Source organism: Chaetura pelagica, unplaced genomic scaffold, assembly GCF_000747805.2.
Source record: "Chaetura pelagica isolate M959 unplaced genomic scaffold, ChaPel_1.0 scaffold7, whole genome shotgun sequence".
NCBI classification, from domain to species: domain Eukaryota; kingdom Metazoa; phylum Chordata; class Aves; order Apodiformes; family Apodidae; genus Chaetura; species Chaetura pelagica.
Genome location: NW_009953920.1, coordinates 2290282 through 2305178, shown reverse-complemented (window position 1 = coordinate 2305178; position 14897 = coordinate 2290282). Strand labels below are relative to the sequence as shown.

The 14897-nt window shown below is 39.7% G+C and overlaps 1 protein-coding gene across 1 annotated transcript in view; it reads right to left on the bottom strand.

Moving 5' to 3' along the window:
• HECW1 (HECT, C2 and WW domain containing E3 ubiquitin protein ligase 1) overlaps positions 1-14897 on the bottom strand; it is a 179916-nt gene that overhangs the window by 75609 nt on the left and 89410 nt on the right. Inside the window, exons 5-6 of the mRNA XM_010001546.1 lie at positions 13569-13738; positions 747-889 (exon numbers count right to left, since the gene is read on the bottom strand). Of these exons, the coding sequence (XP_009999848.1) occupies positions 747-889; positions 13569-13738 (313 nt within the window). The remainder of the gene's footprint in view (positions 1-746; positions 890-13568; positions 13739-14897) is intronic.

Genomic DNA, 14897 nt, shown 5'->3' with positions numbered 1-14897 from the left:
CTTGGCTTCCTGCTGTTCTGCTCAATTGAGATAAAATTTAAAAAATGCCTATTGGAAACCACATTGCCTATACTTCCTCAGTAGATTACTTTCTTTCTCTGCTCGTCAAGGTCTGAACCTTAAAGTTGAGAGCCAACTTTTTGGCTTAGGTTGCATACTATCAGTTTTCCTCAAGTTGGTTGTGTTGCTTTGAAACCATACACCTTTCCAGGACTTTCACACAAAGGGGAAGCAGCACAGGGCTGGGGGGCTCAAGTGAACTGGTTATTCCTTGGAAGCAGAGTCGAGTTAGCAAGATTTCATTACAATGTGCCACATACATTTTTTAAATAATGTTTCCACTATCCAGAAATTAAAAGGAGGAGGAACAGATCTGGCATGATTTTAGCCCATAGGTAATTCCCTAAAACTTGAGAACAGCCTGTTGATAACATTAAAATAATATTCAAATTGAAAATATTGCACTCTCCAGATTCACAGCCATGACACACACAAAACAATTGTCTTTCCTAAATGCCAGCTCTCACTTTTCAAAATGCAATGGATAGGGTTACAGAGGAAATTCTTTGTCAGGCCCATAGTCCTATAAATTCTGATTAAGACCAACATAATTATTCAGACAAGTGTCAGTTTAATAAATCTCCTGAACATCATCATATCAACTATGATGATACATTATTAACAGGGACCTCAAAACAGGAGCACACTTGCTAAACAATGGAAAGTAGCAGAAGTAGCAAATTTACCCTATGGCATGTCTTTCCAAGAGGCGTTGAACTGGCATGGAGAGTTTTCCCAGGAAACGCTTGATGATCGGTCGGCTCTTTGCAAATTTGTCTTTAACTTCAATTTCCAGGACATCCGTGGGCAGGGAGACAAAGCTGAATTGCTGCAATACAGGAAGAGCACAGAACATGAAGTAGGTGGTCAGGCCACAACAATACACAGCTGCTAGCAGCTCATTGATTTCTGTAAGTCTCTGACTTTTTGACAGGACAGAAACAGTCCTTGGACTCCAAGGCACAGGCCTGCAAAATAAAGCAGGTTGGTCTCAAAGCAGGCAGGTGAAAGCACCCTACAGTTGCTGTGTGATGCTGCAGAATCAGGCCTGGGGAATGCAGAAATTTCATTTACTCATGTATGCTGCCATGATAAAACCAACCAACCTAAAGAATGCTCACCGATGAAAGGACAATCAACACACCCACAGAAATCTAATTAACTCTGCCCCAGCAATTATTATCAAGCTAGATGTAGTAGTACACACATTATGTTGCTTTGTTTTGTTTTTCCTTCCCTCCTCACCCGCCCCCAAGTTCTAAAGACTTTAAATAGCGCCATGAAAGTACAACTGGACTGGCAGCCTGGAGAGATGTTTAGTCAGCATTTCCTTCCAAGTGAAATTAGTCCTCTTTGCACCTGGCGGGCTATTTGTGGAACTTCAGCTGTAAGGCACACCTCAGCTATTGACAAGTGTGAACCCAATGAGGTGAAAGATACTTGATCAAAGTTTTCAGATCAGAGTCTTGGAATCTCTCTCTCTCTTGCTCATCCCTGCCCCAACATAAAATGGAAGAAGTCTGAATAGACTGTTTATTTGGATCAATCTCCTAACCTGGTTCACAGCACAATCCCACAAAGACTAAAATGAGAAGGTAAGCCACAGCTTAGGGAACGGGAACAAATGATACTGAAGAAGATTGGAATGGCACCATCTAAAACTGTTGTTGCAACCAAGTACTTTGCAACATATTATTCCCACCTCAGCCAATCTGGTTTTAAGAACATCTATTTTTTATTTGTAAATAATGTTTCAATAAGCTTTCAGAGACTGTGTGCATGCAAACCTGAGGTAGGAACAAGGAGGGTGACGCTTTAGGTTGCAGGAGCAAAGGAAGTCCATGAGTGTATCTTCCAAGCATGGGAGCATTATGGTACCTGGGGATGTCAGGATCATCCCATAAGAAAAGCAAAGATCTATTTAGGAACACCAGTGAAAAGCAAATATATCAGATAACTTGGTCTTGCTTGCTCATGAAGTGGCTAAATTCAGTACAGACCAGGAGCTGGGAATACAGGTCACTGAATCCTTTTTCCAAACAGATCTGCTACTACTAGAATATAATCAATCAAAAAAGGCACACCTCTGCTGAGGTGTGCATCAGTAGAAAAACTGTAAAGATTCCTGTTCACCTACTTTTAAGGTCAGTATTGAACTGGAAGACAATTTCTGTAGTAAGTGAATATTGAGATGGATGAACGGATTTGCTAGCTTTCCTGCTGCCAAAAGCAATCTTCATAACAGAATCATGTGCTGGGTTGCTGAGGCCTGGAGTTAAGCCCTAAATTGCTTGCTTCATTGAATCATTATCTCATTTTCAGAAATGCCTAGTTAAAACAGCTTCAAGTGAAACCAATGTGAGCGGGATATTCTGTTAATCAGGTCCTACAAGCATGCAAATAATCCGAGAAATACAATTCAAATAATAGCTAGAGCATTATTTTGTAAAGCATTTTCCTCAACATCTCTAGAACAGCTTACCCCAGAGACTAAGCCTAACAAAGAGGACAACAGTATTTCCACATGTATACTGAAAGTTGCCTTATAAAAATAAGGTGTATTACCATTGCTGTTCCACCTGCTAAAAACCTTGGGTAACTGCCACTTCATGACACTTACTAGAAAAGTAGAAGGGAATTAACTTTTAACTGAATGAGGTTATTGTACTGTACAGCAATTTGCAATTTAATGAATTATCCACTGTTATTCTGTTGACACTTAAATTGTAAAAAAAGTGTCTGTAGGGTAGAGCACACACACACACACACAGGTGAAGACTGAACTGTTCACATGTGGAAAATGAAATGTAGGTTAATGTTCTGCACCTTCCTATGTGATTAACATTTTGTCTTGAAGCAAATCAGAATCTGCATGGACATTTGTTTCCACAGTATCAGTTGGAACCAAGTCTGACAGTTCCTTTCTTGCACAAGAAACACACTGACATTTGTCAGAGCAATTATCAGCACATGAGCAGAGAGTCTGGAGACATGGAGCAAGGTGTGTTGGAATCAACCAAAGGAAATGTCCTTTCTTCCTTGAACAAATGTGCCTCTCAGATGTACAAATGCCAGGATATTCCATGCAACCTTTAAAATCATTTTCTGATTTTATCAACTGCCAACCATGTTGCATTTGGGGATACATGAAACTGCCTGGGACGAGACTCTGGTCTATGATCAGAGTTCTCAAATGCTTCTTTTAGGAGACAGTTCTGGTCTGTCTATGTATAAAAACAGCAGCATCTTGGAAACACAATTAAGCCTTTACGACCAGAAGTGTCCTGTGACAGAGCATAAGGGTTTTGCCATTTGGAAACAACTGCAGTTTGAGATCAAAAGTGAACTCACTGAAATGCGTCTGTACAGCTTGTAAAGAAATGATAGTTTTACATCATTCAGTTTTCCATTACCTAAGCACTTTTCCCTGCTGTTGCTTTCATCTAGTTTAATCCTTAATGGGCAAGATTTTTCTAAGGCAATCCCTGACTGCAGATGCCTCAGGCTCAGGACAACTGCATTGAAAAGCTTGAAGGAATCCTTGTTTGCAGAACACACTGGCCTCTGGCCTTTTGAAAAACTGGTCCCAGCAAAACATCTAAGTTGGAGAACTCAGATATTTATAAACTCATTTTCAAAAGTCACCAATGACTTCTAAAAATCTGCAGGTTCTTGTGACTTTTAAAGTTGAGCCTGTCTGCTTCAGATGCGGAAGCAAATCATCATCAAACCCTAATTTCTACCTTCCTTCACCTTTTTTTGACAAGTGCTGGCCTCTGCTTTTTAGCCACAAAATATTGGCTGCATTCACACTGTTTGAATCTTGGCCTTTTCTATCCTAGCTGTCTAGAAGAGAAAGGACCCTGCATTTCATGGTCTTCTCCAATATAACTAACATAGCACATTAGTTTTATAACACTGCTGTAATAAATGACATCCTTTTCTTGCCTAATATTTGCTAATTGTCACAGAACAATGGTCAGTTTGTAAAGATGACTCATCCCAAGGAGGAGCAAGAAAATGAGGCTGTAAGATCACAACAAAAATAAAAATCAATTATCTTCAGGATGAGGAAAGCTTGATGGGGCTTCTTACATGTGCCCACAAACTACACCACTGAAAACCATAAGTGCTGCATTTTAAGAATAAGTCTTCTGCTGTTTTTTGATGTTGCTATAATTATTTTTACTGTAAGTCTTCTGTTATTTGGAACTTTTCTTGTTATCACAACTATTAGTATTACAGAATTAACTTGGACATTATGCTTTTACATTAAAAAGAAGTATAACATCATGGTTGCAGAGAAAAACAAGAATATAAAAACCTTATTACAATAAGCCCAAATATACTATTCAAAGAGGACTTCTGATTTTTCTGACACTCTCTTCTTGAAGCCACATTCTTTTGTTTTGCAACTGGCATTGGCTACCAGGCATTTTTTTTCACAACCTAAGACAGGAACCTTTGACCTGTGTATTTTCACTGGGGACACAGCTAATTTTGTGGGCTTGTTCATTGGTTGGGGTTTTCTCCATAAAAATTCAAGTTCCTTGTATTACAACTTGTAGTGCAAACTCTGTAAGACTGGTCAAGAACCTGCTGGAATCTGAAGACACTCATTAAAGTTTATACTGAGACTAACTGTAGAAGGGTGTACTGAAGTTTACATAAACGGGCTTTTTTTTCAAAAAGAACAAAGTGAAAAATATAATTTTTAGCATTTTTAAATTCTGATGTTCTAACTTAACTTCTTCAAAAGGTTCAGCCTCTCCAGCTGCCCAGAGGTCCACCAAACTTGATAATGGCTGCATGGATCTGATTTGTGACTTCATCTGAAACTTTCTTTGTACTTCAATACAAAAACCTCTCAACAGAAGTAATGGCTTTCAACAAAGGTGCAAACTCATCTCCCAAAACACCTATAGTTTCAAGGCTAAAGCCCCACCCATGGAAAATATTTTGTCCAATGACTGTTTATGTATTTATTTGGATAACATCAGAAAACAGGACACCTGGGAAGAACAATCCAGAAAAGTTGTGATGGCTAGAACTTGATGTTTTTACTTGATCACTAACCAAAATTCAAGTAAAATGCATTATTTAAAATGTGGGGAGAAAAAACCTCTTAGAAGGTATCACTGGACCCACAATTTATAGCTCATCTACAGCAGTCTGTGGATGAATAGATAAGAAACAAGAAGTTAAATCTCTATTCTCTGATTAGCACAAACCAGTAATTACCTATAATGTTGCATTAGTCACAGTGCATTACCCTGCATATCACATCTACTGCTGCTTTGTACAAAATGACTCTTAGAACTTGACATGATACATGACACAGCACATGCCACAGAGGAAATGGCAGATTGCCTCAACAGAACTGCCAAGACATTATCATTAGGAATAACCTGTTTCTCACAGGGTGCCTGGCCCTGGAAACAGTCTCAGGCCTTATCCTGTCCATGTAGTGTATCAGCTGTCTCCCCTTGTCTGTTCCTTACTGGCTACGGATGAGAGGGCTCCTGTTTATAGGTCAGATGCAGACAAGATCACAGACACCCTCACAGTGAGCAGCACCACTGGAAGGATGAGGTGGTCAGCCAGCTGACCCTGTGTCTGTTCTGGAAGAATCCCAGGCTGGAAACCCCTTCAGAGTTAGGGGCTTTGAAAGAGAATGCAGGGAAGCTCTGAGTGCTGAGCTCCAGCAGGAGAGAAGACCTTTTCATTTTCCTCTAGAAACATATTAGGACTGCTACAAGCAATGGTTATCTGTCAGGTGTACTCCTAAAAGGAAGGTACGAGCAAAAAGTCTGAACACAAGGAATGACTGAAGATCCATGGCATACTGGGGAAAAACAACAGTACAGGTTATGAGCAATGGTAAAGCAGCCTTGTGGAGGCTGATGTTTCCTGGTCCCTGGAATACCTTGGCCATATCTGCATTAAGATGACATGTGGCACAACAGAAGCAGATCTGAAGAGCAAAGCAGCTGGTGCTGTGTACCCGATGACCACATCCAGTCGTGTTGCAAAGGTTTTACCATGAAATAACTCAAGGCTGGTGCTCTGGATTGAACTTCTGGGATAGTCTGAAAAGTTTTAGGTGTACTCCTGAAGCACAACTCTTGGCTTGCTTTCTGCTAAGAGTAATTCAGTCCATGCACTTTAAGACTGTCAAGCAGTGTCTTTAGTGGGGAGATCAGGAGATTTGCTTTAGAACTGTTCCCCTAAGTGGAACAGAAATACTATTGTAGATGGAACCATTGAAAGGTTAAGAACCATGTTCTACAGAACAAGTTGGTATTAGTTTCTCAGTATTTGCTTCAATTAAATCCTTTTTGGGTGTTCTCGCATCCCTCTGGAAGTATGATGGCTAGGAGGAGAGGGGCTTGCCCTGGAAGCAAAGCTATTTGGTCTCTCTACTTTCCCCACTTAAGCCATTTCTCAATGCCTGTCCCACTTGTTAAAAGTGGCAGAAGATCCAATGGTTGTTTTGTTCCTACATGTTTAATGAAAAGAGGCAGTAGGATAGGAGAGAGAAACTTAGTTCCTCACTAAGAGAAAACTTGCAGGATTATAGCACATCTTACTAGGCCCTGCAGAATCTGTACCAGGCACAGCCTTAAAATGTCCCAGCCATTTTCTTGGGCACCAAAACTCAACAAGCTGTAATGAAGTATTTCCACAGAAATGCAGAGAAGGGAAGGAGAGGGGAAAGCAAAAGGGACATGATGGAGAGAACCACATCAACATAATAAGCCTTCTTGGGCTAAGCAGCATTATCATCAGCTTTGTCTCTGGTCAGTAGTAAGTAATTAAGATTGTCCTCTCATTTACACAGATTTTACACAGCCACCTTCTGCAGATTCCCTCTCAGAGACACAAATCAAAGCTACCTAGGATCAGTTGTCATATGCATCCTCTCATGCCATTTCAATGACCTAAACACAAACCTGATCTTACATTATTACTCCCATCCTGAAGAAAGATCTGAAAACACTGTAGTAAACACCCCTGAAGGTGTTTCAGACAGTAATCTACTTTTCAGTGCTTCCAGACACAACAATGATTTTACACACAAGATTATTTATTTTCTTAATTTTTCACAGAAAGCCAAGTAATGATGTTGATAAATTCCCATGTTTTATTTTTATCAACATTACTTGCATCCTTGAATATTGATAAATCACAGTGATCAGTTCTCAATAACACTATCAAGGAAGTTGTTGAAATGAACAGAATATGTCCATCAGCATCAATTAGACAAGTTAAGTGCAATTCAGGTTCTTTAAAAACAGTCAGTAAAAACTGGGAAAAGGAAGGTAAATTAATACATTGGTGACAGGAAGAACTAGGTTCTAGATTTGGAGTTGAATTAGAAATATAATTAAAAAAGAAAATCTATTTGCAATATCCATCATGCCACAGGGATGGTACAAACAGAAGTAAATCTTAAAAGGCTGTAAATTACATTTGATGGACAAAGACAGATTTAGTCTTTCAGCTGAATATTTAATTAGTGGGTGTTTAATTTCAAATATTCCAGCAGAACAATTGCACTCTTAATGCACTCTCTGCTCTCCATCTGCATCATACTGCTCACCATTCAAAATCTTCCTCTAGGTATCACTATTGTCCCAGACAATGTTAGTAACACAAACAACTGGATAAGCTCGTGGGGAATTCCAGTTTCTGAAACTTACTATAGGACTCCTCAATGACAATGCAAAATATTGCAGGGTCAGCAGTATCAAACACAGAGCTCCTCTGCTGCCAAAGCCTGAGGAAGTGCCAACACGTATTCCAAGACAGTTGTGAAATTCAGCAGTGACCTCAGGGTGCTAGATCCAATGAGATGCCTTATTCTGGTGTGGCACAACGCTTTTCTTCTACAGCAAAAGGGATGCACAGAAATACATGCTGATGCTCTAGGGTCTAATTCAATCTTTTCTATTTAACTTCCTCAAAGTTGGATAGGGTGCTCAGCAAATTTGCTTTCTAAATTTCCCCCTCAGATTCAGTACCTCTCTGTCATGGAAACAAGGAATAAAATAAGCCCTTCCCATCTATTTAATGTATTCCACAATTCCACATTTGTGAATTTTTTGCAAGATGCCTCCTACTACATTAATGGCAAAGTTTACCCCTGACACATTCAAAATATAAAAGAACTTCCGGATAAATCAAGTGCAAACACTGCTTAAAGAGTCAGGGTTTTTCTTAATCTCTCATCCACTGTCTACAAATTTATTAGCACTGAATAGACTGAAAACCTTTGAAAACTCTCACGAGCACTAATACACAAGATTAGCAAGACTGATAGTCTTCTAGATGCAGAAGATACAATTAAAATGCATTTCTAGAAGAATAACATAATAAAAACAAAAATAGACATTTATTTTTCACACTGTAACCCACTCCTGAAGAAGCTGAAGTTGTCTTGGGCTTTGATACTTCAGTCATGACTAGATAACAAAAAAACTGCAGCTGTAAAATCGCAGCTTCTCCATGTAGCCATACTGTATTTTACACTTTACCTGGCCACATGTGCAGGAATGTTCTACAGTGAAGCTACCACCCACAAGGCTTTACTCAGTCCCAATGACATCTTTGGCAAAACTCCTACTGAATCCAGGACCTGGATTTTAATGCACCTCTACCGGATTTACACTTTAGGTGTAAAGGCCTCCAAGTTTCTGCAGTAGATTCTTTTGTACTTGCCAGTAGAAGGGGGAAAGGGTTATCTACGTTAAATAGGTAGTTCAATCAGTATGATGTTCCTGTTGCATTTTTAATTTTGGACTTCTGGTGAAACCACACAGTGATCCTGTAAAGGCTTGGGCTGCCAGTATCTAGTGCTCTGAATATTAGATAAAAATCCAGTCAAACATTATCTGCTTTGATTTAAATTCATACATTTGATTCAGCTATATTAAAGTATGGTTTAATTTTTTTCTGGAAAGATTAATCTTTGATCAAGTATCCTGTGCTTGCATCACTTTAGGTTTGTGTACATCAGTTAGCACTCAACATATCAGCCAACATGAAGCCTCCAGAGAAGCAGAGCTAACTGAAACCCCATATTGCATGATCTGGCTACTCTGACAAAACATCTTTCAGTTGCAGTACTGCTGAGTGATCCATCACACACCAGTCCAACCATTCACGACCACAGAATCAGTTATAAATTTGCATCACAGGAAAAGCAGTTGCAAACCTGCATTCAGTCAGTCAGCTGTATTTGTGTCAATTCTGGCACTCCTGCAGGCAGCATCCAAACCCAATGTTTCTATCACTGACAAGTCTCCACCACAGAAGCCCCCTCTCCCCAAACCACCTCCTGCTGGCATTCAAGCCCCTGTTTTCTTCCTCTGATTTTCTGTTAGTAATCTGAAGAGACAGGTTATGTGAGAATATATTCAAGTGCAGTATTTCTGAAAGGTTGTGGGTTATCAGAGGTGCAGAGAGTGAAAGTTACATGTGTGAAAATACTTTTAGTTCTGTTTATCTGATCTGACATATTAACTACTTTTTGTGAAGTGCTCTTGCCATAGATCACTAAACACCTCTGTTTATATACATTAATTAATTTACCAATGAAATGTAGCTATCTTCAGAGTGATAAAAAAGCAACTCGAAACACTATTTTGTGCCTCAGCTCCCACTTCAGGCAATCTGAATCCAGAGACAGAATTATCAGAGCTGAAATTCAGTGTGTCATTTAACAGATGACACTTCCTACTACTTAAAATATGCTGGATGGTCACAACAGCCAGTTTTTAAAGTCATCTCACTGCACATTCCTTGAGGGTCTCTTTCCACTTGCTTGTAAATGAACAAAACCTGAAGGAAGAATTAGCTCAAACTGTCACAGTTAAGAAAGAAATACCATAAATATGTCTAAGGGAAAGTCCAGAGGCCTGATGTACTTTATCAACCATCACAAGAATTTGCTAACCAGCTGGTATGTCAATGACTTTTTAAACCACTTTGCTTTGTTGCTTATGATCCTCTATTGCTTGTTTGAACTATCACTTCACTGCTTCCTGGCAAATTACATCTTCTTAAAGGAGCTTTTTCCATAGAATGTGACAGCAGACACATTGATCCCCCTATGAAACAATATGGGAATAGTATAATTATTTTTCTAATATCAATATTATAAGAGATGTGATCGACATTTACCCTTCTCAATTCTGTTAGATGTACAGAAGATCTGTGAAGTGGGCATTACCTTCTGAGATTTGCTTTCTGTTTTACCTCAAATCAGCACGGTAGGAAAACTTACCCACTATGCTCCTGCAACTGTGTGAATGGTCATCACAATGTCTGCTCAACCTAGGAGTTTAGAGTCGAGCTGTCCAGTGGCATGCAGTTTCCAGGAACTCACATCTTTCACTTAACAGTACAGATGTTGCAGAAGAATGCACCAGTTTGAAAGGAGGGCCAGGAGTAAGAAAACAATTGGGACCATTAATCCTGATTCAGTAACTAGTTCCCTGTCTGAAGACACTTGTTTTTATTTTCTGCATCTGTCTACTATTCGCATTGACCATGTAGAGGTCTGGGCACCATCAGTAGCTCATCTGGATCTCCCCCAAAGCACTTCTCATTTGTCACTGTTGCACATGGCAATATTCAGCACTTTGGCTTAGCAGAATCCAGTCTTATGCTTCTGTGAGCATGTGAAAACGTTTAGGAACATCACAGAATGACCCATCTACCAGCAGAAGATATCACCGGGGCTTTAACCTGTCTAAGTTAACAATTTTCAGTGTGAGGGCTCTTTCACCTCATGCAGAGCCCTGCTGCAGTGTCAAAATATCACATGCTACTCTTCTTTCTCAGTGAGACATTTTCTTTTCCAAATGTCTTCTTGTACCAAGTAGTGCAAAAGAGAGCAATGGAAGAATAGTTTTAAGTCAGGATAACTCCTGCTAAACAGTATGGTCTATGAAATTGTCATCAATATTACATGACAGAGTTGGAAAATTGCCTGAGGTATCACAGTGCTCCCAGAGTGTTCCTGTGGGCAAGTGGTTACTCCGCAGATAGAACTCATACCTGGTAAGTATATCAAGAGGAATACCAGGCTGAACCAATATAACTAAATGAATAATCTCTCAGTCCGTAGGACTTTATTTTGGTGTTGAGGCCCTGCAAAACTGAGCCAATGCTTTAAATTCTCAATTTGTTCAAGAGTAATCAAGAATACACATAAAGATGCTAGACTGCAGCTATTTCTATAGTTTTATTTCCCTATTCCAGATCTTTTCAAGTTTAGCAGCCAAATCAAATGAGATATGTCATTCATCTGAAAAAAACCCCCCACCCAAAACATCTGCCTTCTGTTTATTTGTAGTGATGGAGAACCTGAGGAAAGAATCACCCTTCTAAAATAATATATTGCCTAAAATATTTTTTTTTTTGAAAACAGACTGATCTATTTAATGAAATGTCTATGATTCCTCAATATTTTTCACTTCATATATTCATATCCATCAGTGAAAAGGGTGGATGGAAGAATGACTATCACCAGGATTCAGCAACAGTTTGCAATCTTCCTTCTCCCCTTGCCCTGCAAGTGGACAAAGTTTAAGAAAATCAGGTCCCCTGTGCAACTGAAACCAATGTGGACTTTCAGTACCAAAGCAAACATCAGACCAGCTGATGTGCACAGACTGCATCTACATAATAGATCTGAAGGGATTCATAAGCATCTCAACATCAGCTGAAGAGAATGCAGAATGAGAACATGTTGAATGACAGCTTGGCTATTTTAGACTTCTTAGCCACTAACAGACTAACAACAGAAAGGGAGAAGCAGCACCCACACAATCATGAAAACCAGGAGGCTGAACAGAGAAGCTGGAAGCCATCTGTGCTCTTTCACTTGCTGATGTCCATAATTAAGCCACTACATTATTTCTCCTTTTCCTTCTGCTGAACTTCACTGGAAAAGAAATGTCATCCCAGAAACTCAGCCATCCCACATGGCCTGAGGAGAACACATCCTTGACATTTTATCAGGGCCACGTTCTTACTCTTTGGTTATTTCCTCTTACAGCAGTGCAAAAGGACCTTGAAGTGACAAGTTGCATTGTTGGAGGGTTGTCTTTGCCAAGAGAAGACTTCTGGTCAGTATTGGGTTCTACTTTCAGGCTTCATCAGCACAGCTGCTACATCCCTCTTTGGATAAGGATAGCTTGTGTGTCACCTCAGCAGTTAACTCTGGCTGATGCAGAATGGTGGGACTGTAGCCACATCCTGGGTCCTCCCTGGAGTGTCAACTCCTGGCATCCATACTTGCTGCCAGCTCCCACAATCACATACTGAGTGTGCTATACATACAGCAAGTTTCCCCTTCATGCCTGCCTGCCTCTAGGCCTGTGTCTTATGCACTTCACTGAAAGATCTCTGCCAACTCCCTGATCCTCCATGTCAGATCCAGTCCCTCAGCTTGACCTGGGACCCCTCAGATACATCTAATGCTTGGAGCCATAGAGAAATTATGGCTTGGTGGATTCCTGATGACAGGGCATTCCAGTTAATTAAGTCCTGTTAGAAGGCTTTTTTTCCCAGACTAGATTCAAGGTCATCCCCTCCTGCCATGTAACCTCCCCCACATAGGCTCACCTGCCACATAACCTGATGTGGCACCTAGTTCCTTGACCATCCTCCTCCATGTAGGACTATTCAGTGACATTTCTGCTGTCTTTTTTCCACACTTCCACTTTCACATCTATACAGTTTGACCTCATTATCCCTAAATTACTTTACGATTTGCATTTTCATGTGAATAAATCTATTTAGTCTATTTACTCGATTTTACTCTTTCCTGCAGCAGAGACATTTGTCTGACAGGGAACACCAGTAAATCACACCCATTATGTCAGGCTCCTTTAATTCCAAAGGGATCCCTTATTCTTTGCTGTCTGTTGCCATTTTGCATGTAATTTAGAAACAGCAGGCAGCAATTGAACTCACAGATCTCATTAATTTCCAACAAGCAGCAGCAGACTGGAGAGTATTTCTTCAAGGTGATGGGCAAATATGCCAAAGTTACCTTTAATTTATGTTGCCACTGACACTTTTCAATCACAGAGATTCTTTTTATGTATCTGCTAAACCTGTTCTGCTTTATATTATGTCTCCTCTCCAAGTAAGAAAACTATAACAATATAGCAGCAGCCTTTCACACTGACCAAGTTTATTTTTCAATTCTGAATGACAACTGCCTTGAATATTTAACAACTTCATAAATTAAATTCACAAAGTACAAGCCATACTGCATGTTTTAATGGGTCATTCATCTTTGTAGCTAATTAAGCCTTTTGCATTAAGACAAGAAGTCATTAAATACATCAAGCATGGTTAGGTCAAAAAGTATTTAGCCAAGAAAGAAATTCAGGAAGGGGAAAAAAAAAAAAAAAAAAAGGATACTGCTAGAGCAATTTCCATGTTTTAAGAAAAGTCTGAATTCTCATGGCAACACTCAGAGTGCTTACCTCTCCTTGCCAGACTGGGTTAACAGTATTACATATGATCTTAGATCTCTTCTCCTGTCCATGATGAGGAAGGGCTGGGAAGATGCTATGTTTTCCAGGCTGGATGGAAATCTTCAGGTAAGGATCTGGATTGAAGAACATTCCTTTCTTCAGACCAAAAGCTTGGAAATCTGGAAGAAGGTAGATAACTCAATTATTCTTCTCATCCCAGGTAGCTCTCTAGGATGTAAGGAGAAGCACACAGGAAACTGGTAAGGAATTCAAGTATAATGGCAGGAATATGAAAAAACTCCTATGATTCGGTGAGGTGATGTAAAGCCAAACCATAATGATCTTGTGATTTAGGACTTACAAATTATTATATAATAAAATTACATATTTTTCAACCTGTTTGTGCAGAGCAATCTGGCTTCTACATCAATATTTATTCGACTTAATTTAAGTGATCTGACTACTTTTCTAAGGAGCTAAGCATTTGCTCAGCCTAATTCCAGTGGCAGAACTACTCTGAAAAAGAGATCTATTCAGTCAATCACATAGATGACATTCATTTCTCAACAGATGTCTTTTCTTCTAGGTTTCAATCTTCTCTTTCTATGAATCTTAGGTTTTAGAACACTTTTTTCTACATGTGAAATCATCTTACATTTTTTCCACTTTAAAACTTTAGCTTCTCTGTCTGGGTTAATTTCACCTGCAGTGTAGCTTAGAAACACTCTGGTATATACTGTCCAAATTTTAAGTGGGGCTTTGTAGCTGCAGAACTCCCATAGAACATAATGTGTGTTGTGCAGACAAAAATCCACAGGCACTTATTTAAAAATTAACTCATAATGTTCTAAATAAAGACACAATGTTTTTTATTATTTGTCCCTGTGGAGCAAATTAAATACAAACCAATCTATGAGTATATCAATAATTTTAGACACACAGAATCACAGAATCTTAGGGGTTGGAAGGGACCTCGAAAGATCATCTAGTCCAACCCCCCTGCCAGAGCAGGGTCACCCAGAGCACATCACACAGGAACTTGTCCAGGTGGGTTTTTAATGTCTCCAGTGAAGGAGACTCCACAACCTCTCTGGGCAGCCTGTCCCAGGGCTCTGTCACTCTCACAGTAAAGAAGTTTTTTCTGATATTCACATGGAACATCCTATGCTCCAGTTTGCACCCATTGCCCCTTGTCCTATCACTGGACATCACTGAAAAAAGCCTGGCTCTGTCCTCCTGACACTCACCCTTAACATATTTGTAAACATCGATGAGGTCACCCCTCAGTCTCCTTTTCTCCAAGCTAAAGAGACCCAGCTCCCTCAGCCTTTCCTCATA